Raw genomic sequence first — 26,387 nt, 5'->3', positions numbered from 1 at the left:
AATGTCTGGAAATCCTGCAAACAGTCTAATTGTTCCAGTACCAGAGGACCTTTACCAAAGCCACCAAGAGCTAATGACTGCTAGACAATTTCTTCAGCTGAAGGAGGAAATAAAAGGTTGTATTGTACATGCGGTAATTATCACAACCCGACACAGCACAATGTGTGACCTCATCACTTTAAGCACACAGAATACAATGATAGAAATATGGAAGGAGGTCTCTGGCTTCACCCTAAAGGCTTATTAAGTACCCTCATAGATAAACCTCACAATTTTAATTGGCTGTTATCCATGGTAAATATAGATCCAGAGCAAGAAAATGTAAAAAAAAAAACAAAACAAAACACTATTTTAATGAAAATATATCTTGAGAATTCACATCTTATAGCTTCTATACATTCAGTATCAATTTAAATGATCATGGAACTAATGAGGAAAAGACATACACATCCTTACTATATTATATTTTTCAGCATTAAGAAGATGTGTGTGTAATGTCCTGAAATGTAGTCAATCATAATATTATGTATAAATATAAAGAGACCTGTTATTTAAGAGACTAAGGGCTAGATTTACTAAACTGCGGGTTTGAAAAAGTGGGGATGTTGCCTATAGCAACCAATCAGATTCTAGCTGTCATTTTGTATTAAGTACTAAATAAATGAAAGCTAGAATCTGATTGGTTGCTATAGGCAACATCCCCACTTTTTCAAACCTGCAGCTTAGTAAATCTAGCCCTAGGAGTGTTTTACATAGTGCCTGGTGTACTATGTATGACCTTAAAAGAATAATCCCTTCCACTCCACTACTTCCTCTGACTGGTGAGAGAGCATGAAATGCTTCCTGCACTAAACACAAATGCTGTATTTCAGCTGCGGAGACTTACGCAATCCCTGATGGCTTCCTCATATAGCTCCTTGTGGGGCAGGGGTGCTGTGATGAACAAGGAAGACACCCGGAAGAGAACAGTGAATAAATGTAGCAATGTAATCCGCGGTGGTTTAACCCCACGAGAATTTAGTTGAGAAATTGATAAATTATGGTGTGCGGGGAGGTTTGTTTTTCTTTATAAAGGTTTTTTTCACTGTCAGTGTGTTTTATTTTATTATTTTTTTGATGGTGTACTACAGTTTCCAGCTGGCCCTGAATGCTAGGACATGCTGATACTTGTATGCTTTGGCATGCTCTGACATCCATGCGTATGATGGTACTTGTGGGTCTACAGGCGCAAGCATTTTTTTTTTAAGAACTACACTAAAACACTAGTCATCAAATGTATTCAAACTCTGCATCAGGCTCACTGTCTATGCTTCATGTCTCTGCCATTTTCAACTACTCTGCCTCAATATAACCAGGGCCTCCAACCCCCACATTCTTTCCACCAAAAACAAATCACTTCACACATAACTGCTCTTTATTGCATAATATGTTCTTCTCTAGAGCTCATCCTCTGTCTTCATAACTGCTCCCAAGACCTGTGTTGTTCTAAAGCTTTGGGATTCCAAATATATTGGAGTAATTAGGTTCCACTGAAGACAGTCAGAAATTAACTGTTTTCAAGCAGCAGGAGGTGAAATTGGCTTAATATTATTAGAGACTTAAGTTCTGCATCAAACAAACTGACTGATCACAGCCCTTGGGATTCTATGTTTTCCAAGCAGAGAGATAGCACATTTACACTCTACCAATTTTACTCTGTATAACGTGGATCTATAGCACATTTTTCTGGATGCAAATAAATATAACGAATAATCAATGATCCAGTTTTATGAATAGATTCCAGATCCACTTTTAGTTACTTTTGATTATATTCCCAATGCATAGGATTACCACTTTAAATAAATGTATAAAAGTTGGTTCCAAGAGACACAAACTAGGGACTGTATGAAACTAGAGGATTTTGACCTTTATGAAAATAATATAATCATACTTTACAAATTATAACTCATCCCTACAGAAACTAAAATGTAAATATACATTAGTGAGCTCACATTGCCATACAAGATGGAGTAAATGTAACAGTGACCATGCCTCCAAGCCACAACTACCTAGAAAGATCTGCTTCCACAATACTCAACACTGTAACAGGCTGACTAGAACTTTAATTGAATTATGATTTAATGATAAATCGGATACTTTCTTTGAAACACAAGTAGCTGCTGAGCTGTCTTGATGGTGGAAACCATAATGGTCAATGCCCCTTGTCAATGAAAAGCTCACCAGCAGCTCTTTAGTTTTTTTCCCCTCAACAATCCGAGCAGTATCACTGCAGAGGATAATTCAAGATTCTGGTAAAACTCAAAAATTGGACTTTGGACAGTCCAGATAGAAAGTTACAGTACAATGATCCAAAATTCTTAAAACACAATTTGGTCTCCTTGACACTATCACAGATTCTGGACTGTGCAGGCTCTTGACCAGCAGGGGCCATCAGCCGGCCCTCCGAGCCTTCACTGCATTATTCTAAGATTTCTTTGTTATAGCTTGTAAAACTTGTTTAAATGCCTGCTGATATGTTACACCGGCGGGTCCAGAGGGGGGCGATCACGGCAATCTTCATCCCATTAAATTGCGGTTGAGAGGTCCGATCATCTGGAGAAAGGTGGTGGGGTCAACCAGGACCAACTGGTGTGAATTAGGGGCCTGGCTATGCAAAATCGTCTGCTCCATAAAAAAATGTCTAGGTGTGCTGCTGATATGTTATTACATGTATCTGTTTATTTCATTAAATGTGTTTAAAGCGTTTAAACACTTAAACACTGCGGGGTCCAGACATTGCTGCTTTAAATTAACATTGATGAAGGTCGCACTGACGTCAGACTCTACTGCTGGAGAGCAGTCCATTCAGAAGGCGTTCCTGTCAGCCTTCTGGTGCAATCAGATATCTGCAGAGACGGTTGTCAGGTAACTCTGTGTATATTGCAATCTTTTTTTTTTGTAGGTCTTCTCTTTGTCGGATTTCTAGTCAGTGTTCAAGCATACCCAACTCATTTCTACGGGGCATTTTGTAAAAAATACAGTATATAAAAAAATAAAAATAAAAACATACCAAAGAGAAAAACACTGCACTGAACGCAAAAATAAATAAATGCACAAATAACTGAAGCACAGAATCCATGAGGTTCTATTTTATCTGGTAGTTTTGCACTGCTTTAAGCAGTATGAACAAGACATCCGTTTGAGATGATCCTGATATCAAAGTATTTTTTTTGTCACATGACTGACTGCATAAGAGATAGGGAAGACCAAAGTGGGCAGGGCTAAATAAGAACTACAAACCAAACAGACAGCAATGAAAGCAGAGGGTGCTAGTTGCTTTAGGATAATAATATCTGAAAAGACTGTATGAGACTCAACATTAGGGTGCAAATGCAGCACAGATAATGGACCAAATCGGTCCACGTCTGTTATGGACGAATTAATTGTATGATCAAACTGTCACGCCTGCCCATCTTACCCCTTATTCCACCTTAAAACACATCGCATAGACACATTCGCCACACACCTGGAGTTCGACTAGCAGCGTTTGCACTTCTTTATGCCTGGTGGTCTAGTGGGAAAGTGGGTCCAGATAGCCTGTGTGATCTGTGCATGGGCTGTCACATCACATACTACTCACTGTGGCTGCATCATTGATTCATTCATAGAATACTGTGCTACAGCTTGTAATACAGTATTCTATGAATATACACACACACACACACAACTGATCAGTTGGTCACTAAGGGGCACATTTATCATTTATCAGGCAAAACGAGAAATACTTATCAATCCTTATCGCATGGATAAGGATTGATGTATTTCTCAAATTTATGAAAAATGGAACACAGAAACAACAGTTTCGAAAAACTGCTGTTTCTGTGATAAAAAAAACCATACTCACCACTGCCTCTTCGGTCGCGCTGTCTCCCGATCTCCTCCTCTTCGGTGTACTTTCAGTTCTTCATGCAACTGCGCATGTGCCGTCCGGAGAGCTTGAGGCTTTGACAGGTAGGGATCACAAGATCACTCCCTGCCCATGCGCTGTCCAGCTCTGCTCTCTGGAGCAGAGCTGGACATAACCAAGAACAACAGTTTTAGCAGCATTTCGGATGATGTACGGCAGCTTCAGCTGGTCGTACATTAACACAACAAGTTCCTGAAAAAAAACATTTTTTCGGGACTTGTTAGATTGCGGCCAGGAGCAGTCACCATTCTGTTGAATGGTGACTGCTCGCAAAAACGATCAGGAGTGCAAAGCAGCAGATATCCATGATATCTGCTGCGATACACCTTTAATAAATTTGCGGAGGGCACATCAGGAGCTGATTTCCACGGTAAGTGCACGATAGTGCACTACCGTGCTTTCTTAAATATACCCTTATATGTATTAATTATTCAGGTTACAACATCCGGTTCCTTTAAATTATAAGTTGTGAGAAAAGTCATTTGTTATGTACAAATAAAACCAGACAAGCCACAACAATACTTTGGGGCAGTACAATGACATAAAAGTTGCAAAATTACCCATTATGTTCTTTTTTTTGACCAGTTCTGTCCAAAAATGTTACAAATGTGTGATTGCAGCTTGGATGGTATTAAGATTAGGAGGATTTCTAACCTACGGGTTACAACACAAAGTCAGGTGGAGTTACCATGATCCTCTTTAACAGATTCTTATAAATGTATTTTTTTGTACATTATTGTGAGCGTTGCGGAATTAGTGGCGCTATATAAATAGCTGATGATGATGAATTGAACGGATTTAAGAGCGCTAAATTAACCTTTTTTTGCATGTGTACCCTAATTATTACTTATACTGTTAAAATCATTGCTATGCCTAATTTGCAGACAATAGTAATTAAATAAACTTCATTATTAATTCACAACTGAGCAGTTGGTCACAAACCTCCAACTATAATCAGGGTCTCAGCTGAGAAAGGTTAAATACTCATACAACAGAGGCTTTCAAATGGTCAGCAAGAGACCCTTCATAAAGTGTATTCACTTACTGTAAACATAACATTTATATTAATAATGATTTAATCCAGTTAAGAAAAAGTGACAGTAACCAAAAAAAATGTAAATATTATAGTCTCATAAAGAGTTTTAAAGAATTGCTTTAATGTGACACAAAATTGCAACTGGCCGCAACTGTGGAAGCAGGTTGCCAGCCATGCATGTGAATGCAATAAGTTATCGGCAATGCTGATGATAGCAGTGCAGCAGTGACAATGTTGGGAATCTCTAGCAGTTTGCAATTAATATAGAAGATTATAACATAATGCCACCAACAAATGACATTTTATTATTACTTTGACGACATAGCTATTGGCTTAAACAATTGTATTACTTGAAGCAGATGTGACATGTTTTGTCACCTAGGATGATACCAGACGTGTCAGCTATGAGAATTGCCAAAAATCTGGTTTTCTCCACATATGTATGAAATCCTGACTTTTTGAAAACTGGCTGATAAAATCACTGCAAAACAAATGTAATGAAAGCAATATATCAGCTAGTAGCTGAACTGAACGTTTTACATCCCTTAAATGGCAGGTTACCGACCCACGTAGCAAAATCTTAATAGATGTTAAGTAGGTTTACCATCAGCCTGATCTCATTTATATAGTTAATAGTAATAGAAACAAATAATTATGGAAGCTATAAACAGATCAGGCTGATTTTTTTTTACTATTGCAAAATATAATCACTCTAACCATAGAAATACTAATTTGAAAGCAAACATAATATACTAAACAAAAAAACAAAAAAGTAATGAAAAAAGTGCCAAACTAGTCCACAAAGCAGCAGAAAGATACATATGAATGAGCCCAGTAAACAAGCATTGCATCTAAAATTAGACAATTATATCTGGCTGATTTTCATTTCTCCACGGAATATTTGAAAATGGATTCTTTCATACTTTGTTCTCTAAGGATCTGTATCCAGTGCGCAGAGTGAGAGGAGCTCCAGGCAGCTGATAATGAGCCTGACTTCTAAACAATGGAATTCCGAGAGGACAAACCAGGACATCTTATACCATCATGTACCATCATGGAGTGTGACATAGAATCATGGAATCTGGGGTAATGAATTGCACGCAGACACACAATGATACTTTTTCCCCCTCACTTTTGGAATATGTAACACACACACTGAATATACATATTACAGACATGTTAGACAAATATCATGCTGGAACAGAAAGACCACCAGCTGATCATCCTTCATGTAAACAAAACCGCAACCTGGCAGCTTCTTGAGTCAATATCTCAAATGCCGTAAAAAAAAAAAAAAAAAAAAAAAAAAGGATATATTATTTCTTTACTTTTCAACTGAAGCAAAATATTATTTCCATTATTATATATTACCAGACAACAGTTTGCCAACTGATCTCCTTAGGCAAAATTAACAGATAATAAAAGATATTACAATCTAATTGGCGTTAAAAACTAAATGCAAATTCTCGCTTTTTTATATACAGCTTAAATAAATGTTCATTATCTCTTTATTTTATTTGCATTTACTGAAACATGTACACATTGATCGTCATAAGAATTATGGAGTAATAGGTTTTTGCTGTAAGTGGCACAAAAAATATTTTGTTTTGTGCAAAATCACAGAAAATCTAGTGGGTTTTGTATCAGATACAGAAGCAACTTCCAGCAATTACAGTCAGCTGCCACCCTCAGGCAAACAAGACAGGAGCTTAGGAGGGCAGTGGATGCGGAATTAAACAGACGTCAAGTAAGCTTTACACCTCTTTAACGCTTCAATGCTGGGGAGAGTATTTGAGCAATGCTAAGGCAAGATATGCAGTATCCAGTGCAGCATTGTGCTTTTATCCAAGATGAGCTATTGCAGTAATGATCACCTTCTGGGTTTCTAGGGCTGCCTAGACAGCCATTTAAATATAACACATATATAAAATACATAGGCTGCTTGGTAGCCCTGCAAGAAGCTCAAGTACAATTATACATACTGCAAACATGCATCATTCAAATTAATTACTTACAAGGGACCATGCGTTTGTATATTTCGCATGTTTTGGCGAGTATTGCAATTTTAGGGCTCCTGAAGAGGTCATTCACTAGAAAAAAAACACACCATGTAGTGGATACTGTACATCTAGGCGCAGCATTATTTGGATAGCCTTCCAGCAATGTAGAGTTAAAGAAGCGTAAAACTTATTTGACATATGGTTAATTTGTGATTTTACACTGAAGTCGGGTGTCTTGGGAGTGTTGAATATTTTCTATTTTTGCCTTATTTACAAACAGCGGTTGCGCAATAACGTTTCTTCTAGCGCTATAGTGGCTTCTACATACAGTGTTACCTTTGGTTCGTGCTCTTAACAGAAACACATTTGCCCTGTGTATTGTATGTTCACTATGATATAGTTACCATGTACACAAGTTGCAAAAAAAATAAAAATTTTCATACATGCTGCAGAGCTTGGCAGGTGTATCTACTTTGTGCTTAGAGCATGAAATTGGTGGTTATCTTCAGCTCTAAGCCACCATTAAAAACAAAGGGCCTGATTCATTAAGGAACTTAAATAAAGAAGTTTCTTATTTAAGTCTCCTGGACAAAACCATGTTACAATGCAAGGGGTGCGTTCTGTTTTGCACATAAGTTAAATACTGTCAGTTTTTTCATGTAGCACACAAATATTTGATAGCTTATTTGTACACTGAAATTTAAAGTTGATATTTGTGTGCTACATGAAAAAACTGTCAGTATTTAACTTATGTGCAAAACAGAAAACTAATTTGCACCCCTTGCATTGTAACATGGTTTTGTCAAGTAGACTTAAATAAGAAACGTCTTAATTTAAGTTCCTTAATGAATCAGGCCCAAAGTCTTTTGTAGAGTGCAAACACTAATAAAAGGAATGCTTTCAAGTTTGCCCTCGCTAGCCACTGTACATTATTAAAAGGACCATGCATGCTAGAACGAAGTCTAATGTTTGGAATATATATGAATATATATTACACACACGCATATATATCAGGGATCCTTCTTATCAGAAAGGTGTCGCTTTTCAAAAGTTTTGTATTAAAGTTCTTAGTGGAAGATTCAATATAGCGTGACGTGTGAAGTATCCTTGCTCTTCCATAAAGGTGCACAGAAAATGAGCGGGAATTCCTTATCATAATAGGTGGTAATGTGCGCAGCCGGACATCACTGGGGTGTCCGGCGGCACTTTGTGCTGAATTGAATCTGCCCCTTAGATTGTACAGCGTACAACACGTCAGTCAGGCTTCCAGCATTTCTAACATGCTACCCTTGACTACCCAGGTGTCACCTTAATAATTCTCTATCTTCATCAGGCAAGAGAGGAGAGAGAGGAGCGAGAAAGAGAAGGGAGAGGGCAGAGAGGAGCGAGAAAGAGAAGGAAGAGGGCAGAGAGGAGCGAGAAAGAGAAGGGAGAAGGCAGAGAGGAGCGAGAAAGAGAAGGGAGAGGGCAGAGAGGAGCGAGAAAGAGAAGGGAGAGGGCAGAGAGGAGCGAGAAAGAGAAGGGAGAGGGCAGAGAGGAGCGAGAAAGAGAAGGGAGAGGGCAGAGAGGAGCGAGAAAGAGAAGGGAGAGGGCAGAGAGGAGCGAGAAAGAGAAGGGAGAGGGCAGAGAGGAGCGAGAAAGAGAAGGGAGAGGGCAGAGAGGAGCGAGAAAGAGAAGGGAGAGGGCAGAGAGGAGCGAGAAAGAGAAGGGAGAGGGCAGAGAGGAGCGAGAAAGAGAAGGGAGAGGGCAGAGAGGAGCGAGAAAGAGAAGGGAGAGGGCAGAGAGGAGCGAGAAAGAGAAGGGAGAGGGCAGAGAGGAGCGAGAAAGAGAAGGGAGAGGGCAGAGAGGAGCGAGAAAGAGAAGGGAGAGGGCAGAGAGGAGCGAGAAAGAGAAGGGAGAGGACAGAAGAGAAAGGAGAGGACAGAAGAGGAGCGAGAACGAGAAGGGAGAGGACAGAGAGGAGAGAGAAAGAGAAGGGAGAGGGCAGAGAGGAGCGAGAAAGAGAAGGGAGAGGGCAGAGAGGAGCGAGAAAGAGAAGGGAGAGGGCAGAGAGGAGCGAGAACGAGAAGGGAGAGGACAGAGAGGAGAGAGAAAGAGAAGGGAGAGGGCAGAGAGGAGCGAGAAAGAGAAGGGAGAGGGCAGAGAGGAGCGAGAAAGAGAAGGGAGAGGGCAGAGAGGAGCGAGAAAGAGAAGGGAGAGGGCAGAGAGGAGCGAGAACGAGAAGGGAGAGGACAGAGAGGAGAGAGAACGAGAAGGGAGAGGACAGAGAGGAGAGAGAACGAGAAGGGAGAGGGCAGAGAGGAGAGAGAACGAGAAGGGAGAGGACAGAGAGGAGAGAGAACGAGAAGGGAGAGGAGAGAGAGGAGAGAGAACGAGGAGAGAGAGGAGAGAGAACGAGGAGAGAGAGGAGAGAGAACGAGAAGGGAGAGGAGAGAGAGGAGCGAGAAAGAGATGGGAGAGGGCAGAGAGGAGCGAGAAAGAGAAGGGAGAGGACAGAAGAGAAGGGAGAGGACAGAAGAGGAGCGAGAACGAGAAGGAAGAGGACAGAGAGGAGAGAGAAAGAGAAGGGAGAGGGCAGAGAGGAGCGAGAAAGAGAAGAAAGAGGACAGAGAGGAGAGAGAAAGAGAAGGGAGAGGGCAGAGAGGAGCGAGAAAGAGAAGAAAGAGGGCAGAGAGGAGCGAGAAAGAGAAGGGAGAGGGCAGAGAGGAGCGAGAACGAGAAGGGAGAGGACAGAGAGGAGAGAGAACGAGAAGGGAGAGGAGAGAGAGGAGAGAGAACGAGGAGAGAGAGGAGAGAGAACGAGAAGGGAGAGGAGAGAGAGGAGCGAGAAAGAGATGGGAGAGGGCAGAGAGGAGCGGGAAAGAGAAGGGAGAGGACAGTGAGGAGAGAGAACGAGAAGGGAGAGGACAGAGAGGAGAGAGAACGAGAAGGGAGAGGAGAGAGAACGAGAAGGGAGAGGAGAGAGTACGAGGAGAGAGAGGAGAGAGAACGAGAAGGGAGAGGAGAGAGAGGAGAGAGAAAGAGAAGGGAGAGGAGAGAGAGGAGAGAGAAGGGAGAGGAGAGAGAGGAGAGAGAAGGGAGAGGAGAGAGAGGAGAGAGAAGGGAGAGGAGAGAGAAGGGAGAGGAGAGAAAGGAGAGAGAAGGGAGAGGAGAGAGAAGGGAGAGGAGAGAGAGAAGAGAGAAGGGAGAGGAGAGAGAGGAGAGAGAAGGGAGAGGAGAGAGAGGAGAGAGAAGGGAGAGGAGAGAGAAGGGAGAGGAGAGAGAAGGGAGAGGAGAGAGAGGAGAGAGAAGGGAGAGGAGAGAGAAGGGAGAGGAGAGAGAGGAGAGAGAAGGGAGAGGAGAGAGAGGAGAGAGAAGGGAGAGGAGAGAGAAGAGAGAGGAGAGAGAAAGGAGAGGAGAGAGAGGAGAGAGAAAGGAGAGGAGAGAGGAGAGGGGAGGGAGAGGAGAGAGAGGAGAGAGAGGAGAGAGAAGGGAGAGGAGAGAGAGGAGAGAGAAGGGAGAGGAGAGAGAGGATAGAGAGGGGAGAGGGCAGAGAGGAGCGAGAACGAGAAGGGAGAGGACAGAAGAGGAGCGAGAACGAGAAGGGAGAGGACAGAGAGGAGAGAGAAAGAGAAGGGAGAGGGCAGAGAGGAGCGAGAAAGAGAAGGGAGAGGGCAGAGAGGAGCGAGAAAGAGAAGGGAGAGGGCAGAGAGGAGCGAGAAAGAGAAGGGAGAGGGCAGAGAGGAGCGAGAACGAGAAGGGAGAGGACAGAGAGGAGAGAGAACGAGAAGGGAGAGGACAGAGAGGAGAGAGAACGAGAAGGGAGAGGACAGAGAGGAGAGAGAACGAGAAGGGAGAGGACAGAGAGGAGAGAGAACGAGAAGGGAGAGGAGAGAGAGGAGAGAGAACGAGGAGAGAGAGGAGAGAGAACGAGAAGGGAGAGGAGAGAGAGGAGCGAGAAAGAGATGGGAGAGGGCAGAGAGGAGCGAGAAAGAGAAGGGAGAGGACAGAAGAGAAGGGAGAGGACAGAAGAGGAGCGAGAACGAGAAGGAAGAGGACAGAGAGGAGAGAGAAAGAGAAGGGAGAGGGCAGAGAGGAGCGAGAAAGAGAAGAAAGAGGACAGAGAGGAGAGAGAAAGAGAAGGGAGAGGGCAGAGAGGAGCGAGAAAGAGAAGAAAGAGGGCAGAGAGGAGCGAGAAAGAGAAGGGAGAGGGCAGAGAGGAGCGAGAACGAGAAGGGAGAGGACAGAGAGGAGAGAGAACGAGAAGGGAGAGGAGAGAGAGGAGAGAGAACGAGGAGAGAGAGGAGAGAGAACGAGAAGGGAGAGGAGAGAGAGGAGCGAGAAAGAGATGGGAGAGGGCAGAGAGGAGCGGGAAAGAGAAGGGAGAGGACAGTGAGGAGAGAGAACGAGAAGGGAGAGGACAGTGAGGAGAGAGAACGAGAAGGGAGAGGACAGAGAGGAGAGAGAACGAGAAGGGAGAGGAGAGAGAACGAGAAGGGAGAGGAGAGAGAACGAGAAGGGAGAGGAGAGAGTACGAGGAGAGAGAGGAGAGAGAACGAGAAGGGAGAGGAGAGAGAGGAGAGAGAAAGAGAAGGGAGAGGAGAGAGAGGAAAGAGAAGGGAGAGGAGAGAGAGGAGAGAGAAGGGAGAGGAGAGAGAGGAGAGAGAAGGGAGAGGAGAGAGAGGAGAGAGAAGGGAGAGGAGAGAGAGGAGAGAGAAGGGAGAGGAGAGAGAGGAGAGAGAAGGGAGAGGAGAGAGAGGAGAGAGAAGGGAGAGGAGAGAGAAGGGAGAGGAGAGAGAGAAGAGAGAAGGGAGAGGAGAGAAAGGAGAGAGAAGGGAGAGGAGAGAGAAGGGAGAGGAGAGAGAGGAGAGAGAAGGGAGAGGAGAGAGAAGGGAGAGGAGAGAGAGGAGAGAGAAGGGAGAGGAGAGAGAGGAGAGAGAAGGGAGAGGAGAGAGAAGAGAGAGGAGAGAGAAAGGAGAGGAGAGAGAGGAGAGAGAAAGGAGAGGAGAGAGGAGAGAGGAGGGAGAGGAGAGAGAGGAGAGAGAGGAGAGAGAAGGGAGAGGAGAGAGAGGAGAGAGAAGGGAGAGGAGAGAGAGGATAGAGAGGGGAGAGGGCAGAGAGGAGCGAGAAAGAGAAGGGAGAGGGCAGAGAGGAGCAAGAAAGAGAAGGGAGAGGGCAGAGAGGAGCGAGAAAGAGAAGGGAGAGGGCAGAGAGGAGCGAGAAAGAGAAGGGAGAGGGCAGAGAGGAGCGAGAAAGAGAAGGGAGAGGGCAGAGAGGAGCGAGAAAGAGAAGGGAGAGGGCAGAGAGGAGCGAGAAAGAGAAGGGAGAGGGCAGAGAGGAGCGAGAAAGAGAAGGGAGAGGGCAGAGAGGAGCGAGAAAGAGAAGGGAGAGGACAGAAGAGAAGGGAGAGGACAGAAGAGGAGCGAGAACGAGAAGGGAGAGGACAGAGAGGAGAGAGAAAGAGAAGGGAGAGGGCAGAGAGGAGCGAGAAAGAGAAGGGAGAGGGCAGAGAGGAGCGAGAAAGAGAAGGGAGAGGGCAGAGAGGAGCGAGAACGAGAAGGGAGAGGGCAGAGAGGAGCGAGAACGAGAAGGGAGAGGACAGAGAGGAGAGAGAACGAGAAGGGAGAGGACAGAGAGGAGAGAGAACGAGAAGGGAGAGGACAGAGAGGAGAGAGAACGAGAAGGGAGAGGACAGAGAGGAGAGAGAACGAGAAGGGAGAGGACAGAGAGGAGAGAGAACGAGAAGGGAGAGGACAGAGAGGAGAGAGAACGAGAAGGGAGAGGAGAGAGAGGAGAGAGAACGAGGAGAGAGAGGAGAGAGAACGAGAAGGGAGAGGAGAGAGAGGAGCGAGAAAGAGATGGGAGAGGGCAGAGAGGAGCGAGAAAGAGAAGGGAGAGGACAGAAGAGAAGGGAGAGGACAGAAGAGGAGCGAGAACGAGAAGGGAGAGGACAGAGAGGAGAGAGAAAGAGAAGGGAGAGGGCAGAGAGGAGCGAGAAAGAGAAGAAAGAGGACAGAGAGGAGAGAGAAAGAGAAGGGAGAGGGCAGAGAGGAGCGAGAACGAGAAGGGAGAGGACAGAGAGGAGAGAGAACGAGAAGGGAGAGGAGAGAGAGGAGAGAGAACGAGGAGAGAGAGGAGAGAGAACGAGAAGGGAGAGGAGAGAGAGGAGCGAGAAAGAGATGGGAGAGGGCAGAGAGGAGCGGGAAAGAGAAAGGAGAGGACAGTGAGGAGAGAGAACGAGAAGGGAGAGGACAGTGAGGAGAGAGAACGAGAAGGGAGAGGACAGAGAGGAGAGAGAACGAGAAGGGAGAGGAGAGAGAACGAGAAGGGAGAGGAGAGAGAGGAGAGAGAACGAGAAGGGAGAGGAGAGAGAACGAGAAGGGAGAGGAGAGAGAGGAGAGAGAACGAGAAGGGAGAGGAGAGAGAGGAGAGAGAAAGAGAAGGGAGAGGAGAGAGAGGAGAGAGAAGGGAGAGGAGAGAGAGGAGAGAGAAGGGAGAGGAGAGAGAGGAGAGAGAGGAGAGAGAAGGGAGAGGAGAGAGAGGAGAGAGAAGGGAGAGGAGAGAGAGGAGAGAGAAGGGAGAGGAGAGAGAAGGGAGAGGAGAGAGAGAAGAGAGAAGGGAGAGGAGAGAGAGGAGAGAGAAGGGAGAGGAGAGAGAAGGGAGAGGAGAGAGAGGAGAGAGAAGGGAGAGGAGAGAGAAGGGAGAGGAGAGAGAGGAGAGAGAAGGGAGAGGAGAGAGAGGAGAGAGAAGGGAGAGGAGAGAGAGGAGAGAGAAGGGAGAGGAGAGAGAAGAGAGAGGAGAGAGAAAGGAGAGGAGAGAGAGGAGAGAGAAAGGAGAGGAGAGAGGAGAGAGGAGGGAGAGGAGAGAGAGGAGAGAGAAGGGAGAGGAGAGAGAGGAGAGAGAAGGGAGAGGAGAGAGAGGATAGAGAGGGGAGAGGGCAGAGAGGAGCGAGAAAGAGAAGGGAGAGGGCAGAGAGGAGCAAGAAAGAGAAGGGAGAGGGCAGAGAGGAGCGAGAACGAGAAGGGAGTGGGCAGAGAGGAGCGAGAAAGAGAAGGGAGAGGGCAGAGAGGAGCGAGAAAGAGAAGGGAGAGGGCAGAGAGGAGCGAGAATGAGAAGGGAGAGGGCAGAGAGGAGCGAGAACGAGAAGGGAGAGGACAGAGAGGAGAGAGAAAGAGAAGGGAGAGGAGCGAGAACGAGAAGGGAGAGGGCAGAGAGGAGCGAGAACGAGAAGGGAGAGGACAGAGAGGAGAGAGGAGAGAGAAAGAGAAGGGAGAGGAGAGAGAAAGAGAAGGGAGAGGACAGAGAGGAGAGAGAACGAGAAGGGAGAGGACAGAGAGGAGAGAGAACGAGAAGGGAGAGGACAGAGAGGAGAGAGAACGAGAAGGGAGAGGACAGAGAGGAGAGAGAACGAGAAGGGAGAGGACAGAGAGGAGAGAGAACGAGAAGGGAGAGGGCAGAGAGGAGAGAGAACGAGAAGGGAGAGGGCAGAGAGGAGCGAGAAAGAGAAGGGAGAGGGCAGAGAGGAGCGAGAACGAGAAGGGAGAGGGCAGAGAGGAGCGAGAACGAGAAGGGAGAGGGCAGAGAGGAGCGAGAAAGAGAAGGGAGAGGGCAGAGAGGAGCGAGAAAGAGAAGGGAGAGGGCAGAGAGGAGCGAGAAAGAGAAGGGAGAGGGCAGAGAGGAGCGAGAAAGAGAAAGGAGAGGGCAGAGAGGAGCGAGAAAGAGAAAGGAGAGGGCAGAGAGGAGCGAGAAAGAGAAAGGAGAGGGCAGAGAGGAGCGAGAAAGAGAAGGGAGAGGGCAGAGAGGAGCGAGAAAGAGAAGGGAGAGGGCAGAGAGGAGCGAGAAAGAAAAGGGAGAGGACAGAAGAGGAGCGAGAACGAGAAGGGAGAGGACAGAAGAGAGAGAACGAGAAGGGAGAGGACAGAAGAGAGAGAACGAGAAGGGAGAGGACAGAGAGGAGAGAGAACGAGAAGGGAGAGGACAGAGAGGAGAGAGAACGAGAAGGGAGAGGACAGAGAGGAGAGAGAAAGAGGAGGGAGAGGACAGAGAGGAGAGAGAAAGAGAAGGGAGAGGACAGAGAGGAGAGAGAAGGGAGAGGAGAGAGAGGAGAGAAAGGAGAGAGATGGGAGAGGATAGAGAGGAGAGAGAAGGGAGAGGAGAGAGAGGAGAGAGAAGGGAGAGGAGAGAGAGGAGAGAGAGGAGAGAGGAGAGAGAGGAGAGAGAAGGGAGAGGGCAGAGAGGAGCGAGAAAGAGAAGGGAGAGGGCAGAGAGGAGCGAGAAAGAGAAGGGAAAGGGCAGAGAGGAGCGAGAAAGAGAAGGGAGAGGGCAAAGAGGAGCGAGAAAGAGAAGGGAGAGGGCAGAGAGGAGTGAGAAAGAGAAGGGAGAGGGCAGAGAAGAGCGAGAACGAGAAGGGAGAGGACAGAGAGGAGAGAGAAAGAGAAGGGAGAGGAGAGAGAAAGAGAGAAAGAGAAGGGAGAGGAGAGAAAAAGAAAAGGGAGAGGACAGAGAGGAGAGAGAAAGAGAAGGGAGAGGACAGAGAGGAGAGAGAAAGAGAAGGGAGAGGACAGAGAGGAGAGAGAACGAGAAGGGAGAGGACAGAGAGGAGAGAGAATGAGAAGGGAGAGGACAGAGAACGAGAAGGGAGAGCACAGCGAGGAGAGAGAACGAGAAGGGAGAGCACAGAGAGGAGAGAGAAAGAGAAGGGAGAGGAGAGAGAGGAGAGAGAAAGAGAAGGGAGAGGAGAGAGAGGAGAGAGAAAGAGAAGGGAGAGGAGAGAGAGGAGAGAGAAGGGAGAGGAGAGACAGGAGAGAGAAGGGAGAGGAGAGAGAGGAGAGAGAAGGGAGAGGACAGAGAGAAGGGAGAGGACAGAGAGGAGAGAGAAGGGAGAGGACAGAGAGAAGGGAGAGGACAGAGAGGAGAGAGAAGGGAGAGGAGAGAGAGGAGAGAGAGGAGAGAGAAGGGAGAGGAGAGAGAGGAGAGAGAAGGGAGAGGACAGAGAGGAGAGAGAAGGGAGAGGACAGAGAGGAGAGAGAAGGGAGAGGACAGAGAGGAGAGAGAAGGGAGAGGACAGAGAGGAGAGAGAAGGGAGAGGACAGAGAGGAGAGAGAAGGGAGAGGAGAGAGAAAGAAGAGAGAGGAGAGAGAAAGAAGAGAGAGGAGAGATAAGAGAGGGAGGAGAGGGAAAGAAAGGTAATAGAGCCAAAGGAGAGACAGAGAGGGTGAGACAAGAGAGAGAGTAAAGTAAGAGAGAGGTAAGAAAATGAAAGGAGAGAGAGACAATTAGAACTAAAGTGACATCATCAAACTTGTTGTGACCTTTCCTGAAAACTGCAACAGCTCCACTGATGATAAATATTAAAAAGAGAACACAAACACGGTGTTAAACACACATTACAAACATGTATATTCATGTTTACTACACAGTTGTCAACTTTAGGTTATAGACATATTAAAGTTTTAATTAGAGATGTTATAGTGTGTGCTTTTCAGGATGAGCACAAATTAGGTACGTGACCACCAGAAATGTATATTTTACTTGTAATTCTTCCGAACTGAAACAGCAATTCACAATTTCCTCTTCTATTGTCTGATCTTATGTTTGTTATGTTACTATGCAATCTGCTGTCAGAGCTTTTGCCAAACATTTGAGGCAGATTTAATACAGATATGTCAGTTTACAACTCCATATAAGAGAGACTATTATTCCTATTACATGAATGCATTCCTTCCACCATCGGCTGTCACTACTTACTGATTTAATTTAAATTAGGCACACGAAAAATGTAGTTTGCTGTAGAAGTCAACATTAGCTTTGTGCGAGGACATCCTTGATGTACAGTTATCCCAGTTGGGTCAGACATTATTAGTTATTACTACAGCAAAAAAAAAAAGACAACATTAAATTGCCATGTCAACTATGGAGAAATGTCTTCAATCTTCCGCTGAAACAGGATGGTAATAAAATGAAAAAAAAAAAATAGTTGTTATTTAAACTCTTCATGAAAACTAGAAGGTATAAGAAACTTGCTCTTCTTTTTTATTAGTCTGCTTTTCTCAAAGGGATTATTATATTGTGTCTTATAGATCAAGCCAAGATTAATTCATTCTTAACACTATTTTTGGCAAATAATATGTCTATCACTATTAACATCCTCATCAGTGCCTGCATCCTCAGAAATGCTCTGCAGCTGAAAGGCTGTACATGTGACCCTCCCTCCACCTCAAACAAACAAAAAACACTCGAGTGGGTGTCAAAATGACTCGTGCACAGTCTACCTGGTGGCATGGGAGAGCTGCAGCCTCCTGGTGTGTGCATGTATCCATGGAAAGACTGTTCAATCACACAGCACCTATCAGACTTCGTATCAGCTGCTCGTTCCTGCAATGTTCGTAAGCTGCTGTCCATCAGGAAAAGTAATTAGTGGTTTTATTATGTATAGAAGCGGCAGCCTGTCACCGAATCCTCACAGTGAATAGCTTCTCTCACACACTTGTCTGTGCCTTTCGCCTGGTGCTGTCCACACGGCTGCCAGGACCATTGCAGCTTTTCAGGGATTTGCCCACCTACACTCTTTGCACTTTCAGGAGAGGAGGAAGAGAGCAGCATCTGTGTGTGAGAGGAATTTCGAACATCAGGGTAGGAAATCCTGAAGAATGTGGAAAAAGTTCAAGAAGAACTGTGGGCAGAAATATGACAATGAAATAAATCTTGTGACAAATGCATTTTCCTCTTATAACCAATTCCTTGCTGGAACTGCTAGCTCCACAGTTTGTTTTATCCACCTTGAACTGGTATTTAAATTTTAACCCAAAGGTAAAGGAGACACAGAGAAGGGGAGCTGTGGATTTCAAGAGCATTATGTATTTAATTCAATTTTAATGTGTTCTGAACACGATTATGTAGGGTCAGGGCTTCTCCTTTTCATCATACCAACAGAGCTGAATTTCCTTTGGAAATACAATGGATATAGAGCACTGTTAACAGCACAGAGGTCTCATTCACACAGGATACCTGGCAGGGAACTCCAGGGGAAAAAAAAGACAGTTGATGAACAAAACCCCAAAACATAGAATATGTAACTACGAGGAGTGGGATGCTGAGAAAAAAAAAAAGAGAGTGAATGTGCAGGAGCCATTGTGAGAACTCACTGCCTACCTGCAACATCGCTGCTCCAGCTGTCAAGAGCAAGACAAATGAACTGCAATCCGCATCCTTCAGGGTAAGTTTTTTTTTCCCCTCTTTTTCAACATGTTAGCTTTGGATGAGTCTGGGTTTGTGGATACAAGGATCACTGCACAGGCAGTCAGTGTGATTACTAAATAAGATGCAAACCTGATCAGTTCATCTGGGTATGTGAATAGCTGCGAGCGTACTGGATTTGTTAAACTGTACACAGCAGGCAGGGACTCTGTTCCCTAAGCACTTTTTGTCTCAACAAGACAGGACAAAACGCCATCTCCCAAATCACATTTTGTTTTCTAACAAGGAGCAAAAACTTATCCATCTTCATCACTCTCCTTAGTGGGTTCTTCTTGTGCGTATAGTTTAATTGGCTTGGTAAAATATCAGGTAGTCAGATCATTCAGAAAACTAATGTGAGCTGATAGTAGCAAGGATTAAATGAGTGAAATCATATGAACAAACAAAACATTCCCCAAGCAAATGTATTTCATGGGAGGTAGAGGTGAAAGCACTATGGTGGCTCTCCCACTTCAAAGGCAACAGGGTGAAAACACATCTACAAGGGAGATTATAGGTCTCCGGAATCCCCCATCTAGACCAAACATACTGATTAAAAGACGAAGAATAAATGTTCCACTGCTATTTTAGCACTTTGCCCTTTTTCGCAGGACAGAGTGATTTGTAGGCTTTTCTGGTAAAGACCATATATAAATTATCTGTGTTAAATATTGTATTTGTTGGGTATGCATATACAAAGCATACTTGGTGAATGGCAAAGTTGCCATTCACCCAAAAATTCTGTGCTTCTCCCCGCTACTCTTAATTTATTACACCGAGGTGCAATATGTTAATGAATGAGAATGGCTGAAATAAAAAGTATTGTCTTACAGTATAAGTGAAATCAATGACTAATAGGGTAAACTTTTTAAGGTACTTCTACCCAAAAACACAATTGTGATGAAGGAGCAATATCCATCATTCCTTTTGTAATCATTACAAAATGAAAAGAGTAAAGTCCCCAATATTTATTCACAAGGTCGTTCATTTATGTACAAAATGAATAAATCTCTTCTCTAGATGTGAAATCTGTTTAGCTGAAAGCGCTGCGAGTAAGGAAACGGCAGTGAGCAGAGTGTTGTGCTCAATCTGGAAGCTGGGGTTTTCATGATTTTGGCTTGATAACCAGAGAATTTCCTTTTCCATTTAAAATTTTAATGAAGATGTTAAAAGCATCCAGACAGAGGCTGACAGTTCTCGGGTGATGCCATTCATACAAAATGTGTGGCACTGAATCCAGGCAAAGCTTAAAACCTGACCCCAGTGGAGTATCCCAGGGGAATATGTTTGTGACGTGATAGTGATCCAAATGCCAGGCAGATCCGTGTGCAGCTACCGTTTTCACATTATATGTGCACTTAAACGTAACGAATGATGTACCATTTTTCCTGTTTGCTTTGTGTATTGATTTTTTTTCTTGCAGTTGAAAAAACAAATACATAAAAAACATTTTTGCTCAATGCAGAATACACACTACTTAAAATGAATTTTGGATTGGGGTTGATGAAATGGAAGGTGTGATTTAGTAAGTATTAGGTTTCTTCATGTTGAGTGAATTGCTTGTTTTTGTTAAGCATTTAAAATGTGTTACAGTTAAACAAGTGCAATAGGTACAACCACTGCTGTGATCTAATGTATACTGGCACATTAGGGTATTACTTGAAAACTGGGGGGTATGGTGCTGCTGACAGGCTGGAGATGGTAGTACCACTAACAGAAGGGGCATAGGTCTTCAGTCCTGCCAGGTAGGGTAAAGTCTGTTTTTGAGCTTTAGTAAATGCTTTCTAGTGTTTGTCATCATGCAGGTAAATGATATTTGGTGTGAGGCAAAGTACTGGGGCAGAGCTAGGGAGAGCCATTACTGATGAAATAATAAAGTGCAGATTTGCCCATAGGTTCAAAACTAAGAGTCAAATTTATTATGCAGGTTACTGGTATTATTAACCAATTAATTCTAAATCATAATATGCAAATTGAACTATGCCTCCAAAATGTATAATGTCTCTCTATACACTAACGCATATGAAGCACTGCAACACACTGTATAGTGCCAAGTAACTACAAATAAATGTTCCTCATGTAGACACCAAGAAGGAATTACTGCACAACATACAAATACAAATATATATTACAGCTCAATTGGCTGCCTAATTGCTAATTATGCTTCAATACATACACATTTATCCATTACATAACTGCAGAAGATTTAGATCACGCTTTCAATAATCAATGTTAACTGATTCAGGTTAAATCATGCTCTCCTAGTCTCTCTCCTTATGCATTGAACCTGTTGCTGTTTTACGCTGTTCAGACGATAGATTAATAATACCTCAGCAGGTATTTGCTGTCGGTATAGGAGGGATGAATGTACATTTTATGGGACTATCACGTGTAAAATTTGTGAATATAATTGTTTCTTCTGTCCGAAATCTAAGTTTTTTATCTGCAGGACATATTTATGAGGAAAATGATGCATTCCAACTCCTGGAATTAAAGGAGTTCATATCTGATTAACGGTCTTTTTCTGGTAGGAAAAGCTTTATACACAGTTCTGGACTTTACTTTTTAATTCTGAATTATGTAACCTTTTAATAAAGGTCACTTTTCAGATAACTGAATAACCCCATGCCCTGCACAATATGTGCCGCCTCTTTAAAAGAAGATGAGAGTTCATTACAAAGGGGGAACTGCACTCAGTTTTTGAAAGATGCAGTGGTTGTATGATACATTAAAGAGAAATAGAACATATATGTAGTAATAGCAGGCAATCAAAAGGACCTACAGATAACTTTAAGTAGCAAAGGTTTCCCGAAGAGAGAACTAGTAATGAAAGTGGCATGGTTCACAATCAATGGACATCTTGCATTTGTCTTAGCAAATAGAACCAATCAGCATTCAAGATTAGTTAGAAATTCTCTTTCATTACTATAGACAGCTAGTTAAACCAATCTTCTTTGTCAGTGGTCATTTTATCAGACAGTAATTGTTTCTGTTCACAAAGAAGCGAGTATCTAAATTGCTTGCCAGGATACTGTTCTAACAATTGCGTTTGTTTTCAGGAAGATATAGATATTGGGTATTTTCTTTATGTCCAGAATTAGACAAGTTCAGACAGAGTGTCTCCAATCAACTAGGAAATCATCATTGTCTGAGTCTTCTATTACACGGTGGCCAGAATAAATGTATTGTGGAAACAAATCTGTTCTTACTTATCACTACATTACAATAGTATGAAAACGATACAAAGAAGTAAAAAAAAACACACTGGGATCATAGCAAAGTGCTTCAGGTCCAATGTGATTCAGCTCCCAGGGGGTAGCTGGAATTCCATAATATACATTGTACTGTCGTATCACACCAGGCAAAAGCGGTGACATCTGAAATCAGTTTTAACATTTATTCCCTAGAGGTGCCATTATTTGCAGTAGGTGTTCCACTGACGTCTCTGTGGCTGACTTTCTCTTCTGGCATGCTGATGGCTGCACAGAACACTGACAAGAAACAAGTCACAGACACAATTCATCTCAACTTTCCATTTGTCACATGTAATTTTCTTGGTTTGTAGAGAAAGCTGTGGACGTGTGTACACAAATTAAATTGAACAAGTTTACCAGTTATTTATTTCCATTTCTTACAAGCGGTTTGATACAGTCATTTTCTGTGGTTTTGAAGTAAAATCAGGTAACAATGCACTGGATATTGATAGGCATAAGTAGGAAGAAAAGTGGTGCTTGATCATTCAATGCACGCACAATGCAAACTGCCTGAACTGTAACCATCTGTGCCATTCATATTACCGCTTTAGTAGTGTAAATTACATTTGCTAGTACTATTCTCCTAATATATTTAAAAGTTCTAAATCTGAAAGCTGCAAAATCAAAGCTCCTGTACAAAAACATTACCCTTGCTGTAAATTAGCACTGTCCAACTAGCAGCACTTAGGCTGGGTACACACTACAGGTTTTTGCAGCTGACTATTGAGTCAATCACACGATAAACGATCGGTCGAACCAATATCGCATTAGTGTGTATACAAAGTACCAATTGTTGTTTCATTTAATTGTTCAGGCGATCTATAAATCTCATTAAAATTCTACAGTTTGTATGCACTCACGATCAGGATCTCCATAGAATTTACAGAGTCATGATCTTTTCAGACAATGGTTATGACAGTTGAAGAACACAGATCTGAGGGTGAATCTTTTAAAACATGTATAGTGTGTACACATGAACCGGCATTCTGATTGTGACTTTTTTTCCTAGTCGTTGGTACAATCATTATAGATAACACATTGCCCGGAAAATTCTGTAGTGTGTACCTTGCCTTACAATTGCTGTCGGCCTCCGTGGATTCTGTTGTACAACAACACTTAGTAAGGTGCATCAGGCAGTTTTAAAAAAATTTAACATTATTAGTACATAAGTTGCCTACTCTCCCAGAATGTCTGGGAGACTCCTGAATTTTTGAGAGCTCTCCAGGACTCCCGGAAGAGAAGGACAACCTCAAGAATCCTGCCCACTTCGTTGGTGAAGTGGGAGGGTCTAATGGCATCATCCTGGCTGCGGTCCCCTGCTATAATAGGTGAAAATTGATATTGTATAGCAGGGTCGGGGCCTAATGACGCTATTAGCGTGGTCACACCCCAAGACATGGCCAACTTTGGAGATCTCCTGGAGGGGTGATCTCCAAAGTTGGCAAGTATGTGTTAGTACAGCATGAGTATACGCTTACTTGCAATGCAGTTATAAAGACACATAACCTTATTGAGAACATCAGCTGTAAAACAATGCCCCTTCATCTACCATATAAGCTTTAGATGCTATTTTAAATAGCTGCTGACCAGTGTTTCTCAAACCCAGCCCTCAGGAACCCTAACAGTGCAGGTTTTCTAGGTGACGAGGGAAATAATTAGGTGTATCTGTTACATTGTGCCAATCAGTAATAAATACACCTGTGCTAAAGCAAGGAGATATGGAAAACATGCACTGTTAGGGGTCCTGAGGACCAGGTGTAAGAAACACTAGTGTAGACAGAAGTTCCTGTGACTGATCACATGAAATCAATATACTGAAAACAGACTGCTTGATGGCGTCACATGATGGGAACACAGTGAGCATGCTCCAGCCAGTAGTTCTAACTCTGAATATTCATTAGCCCAGAAGATATCCAAACTTATGCTGGCATGTAGAAATATGAATGTAGGAAAACCATACAGCTCTAAAACATGACCGTAGACAGGTAAGCAATCTGCCATATATATTATTATCATAATAGTGTCAAACAATAATAAATGACATCACCTCAGCCAGTGGTGAGAATATGGCCACAGCCTTTATTTAAATTGCCAACCTATTAGCCTTAAGAGGTGGGGCGTACTGGGCAACCAAGTGCCTGCAAGGGTCACGGATTCTGTGCCCGATAACCAAATTCCAAGGGTCATGTACACTGTGCCCATCCATCTGGCCCACAGCAGGGTGTAATAACCCACTCTGTGTGACAGGAACTCCTCCAGGACTGCCATCCAGACCAGTTCCCTGGGTTCAGGGGAGGGCTGGCAAATTTTAGCCCAGGGGGCAAAACTCGACTCAGCAGCCTACTAGGAACATTTTATAGGGAAAAAAAAATGCAGGTGGTCCAGTGACCCAGCCCAAAGTAGCCTACTAGGCTACTACCCGGATGGCAGATGTTCCCCTGCCCCCCAGCCCAGCCTGCCCCTGCCTGGGTTCCCCCCAAATACAACTGTACAGTCCCACTTTTGTCTACCTGAAGACCCATGATATCTCCTCTATTTCCCTCTTCAGGGGAAATCACTGCATATAGGTGCAAAATTTGCTTTTATATTTTAAGTTGCACTAGACAGATGCAAGCTAATTTTTGAATGATTTCTGTGGTATTATTATAGTTTATACATAGTGGAATGTTGCAGCTAAATACAATGTTAGTAAATGACAACTAGACTGCGAAGTATACTGAGAGACAAGTGTTAGTACAAAAAGAGGTTTCAATAGACAGAGAATGATAAGAGAAACTAGGGAGCTTAGGCAAGTTTGTGGGGTAGGAAGTGGCATGGCGTATATCCTTAATATCAATTAAATAGAAGTCATACCAGAAAATACAACAGAATGATGATACAGTAGTCTTTCCTAAAAAGATGAGTTCTGAGTGGTCACATGACTGAATGGGGACTTGAACAGATCCCGTTGCAATCTGGATGCATGAACTTTGTTTTATAAATAGGTCCATTACAAGGGTGCCTCACTATGCAACAAAATTCATACACTGAATAAAGTGAAGCAGGACTTTTCAGAGCTCCGTTCCCTTAAATAGAGTCCTGCTTAGCGCATCGAAAAAAAGACATCAGTTTTTGATGTCCAGTGTATACAGCAAGACTCCATTCAACTGAATGGAGAGCTGCAGAACGCATCAAAAGTGCACAAAACAATGCACTCTGTGCACATAAGAATACAAGGATTTTCAGTTAATTGGTCGAGAGTATGCTCTCCTATAGCAAGTGAATCACAATGATTACTACAAATCTTTTTGTACAATTTGAACAAAACAATTGGTAATATTAAGGCGGTGTCAATAAAACGCTCCACATCGCTAACCAAGCAGTTTCCTATCCTCGAATCCAGCTTTGCTTATATACTTTTCCCAGCAGACAGCCAGAAAGTTGTGCAGCTGAGCTGTGAACTGCTCCTTGATGCTATTTATTTAATTTAATGGGGGTCTGCTCAGTGCATGGAAATTACTGGACACGCTCCGTGCAAAACCAAGGACACACAGCCATGGACTGACACATATATAAATTATTTAATGAATAGATTACTCAACACAATGGGGCCAAATCAATTTAATTTTCTGTGCACATAACTGGCAATTACAGTAATGAATACCTTGCTCATTCTTGCTTGTACTCCTATGAGGTGCGAGCACAAATGAGCAAAGATAATTATCTGCAATATCACGTGGCAACATAGCCGCAAGGTTACTACGGTACCCTTGTGGCTAACTGAATAGTCCCCAATTTGTTGATAAATCTGTCTGACTGGTTGCCATGGGTGTATGGAACCATCTCCTGAAACTTCTCTAGGGCTGATCTTACTGGAGTCAGCAGTGGTGGGCTTCTCTGGAATTGTGGGGAACCAGATATGTAAAATAAAATATCTGGGTCGCCATCTCCTTTAACTCTTTCATTTCCAGATCAGCCAGTTGTGTGGCAACAGGCTGATGTCTACTTCAACGTGTGGATACAAAGTAGAAATAAAGGAAAGGAAGGAACTTTAAATTAAGTGTTATTTTTTTTAAAAGATTTCTACTATCCATCTATCTACTTTGTGTAAATGTCATAACTTGCCTCACCTATAAAGGAGGCAATGCAACCACAACAAATGTAACAGGTTATGAGAATACAAACTATTCCATGACATCCAAGCAAGTAATTAAAATTGGGTAAAGAGTTGTCGCCAACACAAATCTATGAATAAAAAAATAAGGATGTGTTACAGAAGAGATGTTAAAAATTAGTACATGAAATCTATTTTCAGACCGTAACATGATGTTGACCCCAGTATGAATGATAACGTAGCATTTGCAGGACTGATTCGGCAATCCAAATATGGACATTATAATATGCTGTTTGGTTTCACAATATGAAAACAATTTTCTGCTTAAAAATGTGAACTTTTGTAGAAATAATATCTGAAGAAATAGAAACGTATCATACTCGTATATCAACTGTGATGATTCATCTTGAAACAAACTGCCCAATTCTTATTCTTCCCAATTAAGAAATGTTATTGGTTTAATAAGAAACTCTCTCCTAATTGAGATCTAGTCTATGTGAAGGTATTGGCATGCTAGCCACTAGGGAGAATATAATGCATGACATTTAAAGGATGTGCTTCTCATAATGAATGAAGATAATTTCATCTTTGCACTCTATACTTTGTGTTCTTGGTGATTTTATTCATTAAAAAGGTCCCGTCTTTTATTGTACCAGCGAGGAATGATTAGTGAGAATATCCAGCCACACTGAGGCAATTTTCTGACACTCCACACTGACCTCTCACTTGATCCGGATAGGCAGACACAGTTATTACAAGCATTCGGCTAAGGTTGCAAGTCTATGAAATATAAGGTAACTAGCCCATATCAGTTTCGAGGACTGGCCATTACATGTACAGTGTA

The 26,387-nt window shown here is 43.4% G+C and overlaps 2 protein-coding genes across 2 annotated transcripts in view; one reads left to right on the top strand and one right to left on the bottom strand.

Moving 5' to 3' along the window:
* Window positions 1-26,387, bottom strand: part of AVEN (apoptosis and caspase activation inhibitor) — a 308,235-nt gene that overhangs the window by 179,512 nt on the left and 102,336 nt on the right. The window lies entirely within an intron of this gene.
* Window positions 17,198-26,387, top strand: part of CHRM5 (cholinergic receptor muscarinic 5) — a 127,272-nt gene continuing 118,082 nt past the window's right edge. Inside the window, exon 1 of the mRNA XM_075193567.1 lies at window positions 17,198-18,176. Coding sequence (XP_075049668.1) covers window positions 18,078-18,176 — 99 coding nt within the window. The 5' untranslated portion in view covers window positions 17,198-18,077. The remainder of the gene's footprint in view (window positions 18,177-26,387) is intronic.

This window comes from Mixophyes fleayi, chromosome 12 (assembly GCF_038048845.1).
Source record: "Mixophyes fleayi isolate aMixFle1 chromosome 12, aMixFle1.hap1, whole genome shotgun sequence".
Lineage (NCBI taxonomy): Eukaryota > Metazoa > Chordata > Amphibia > Anura > Limnodynastidae > Mixophyes > Mixophyes fleayi.
Note: the sequence above shows the minus strand (reverse complement) of the source record. Positions and strands in the feature narration are given on the sequence as shown.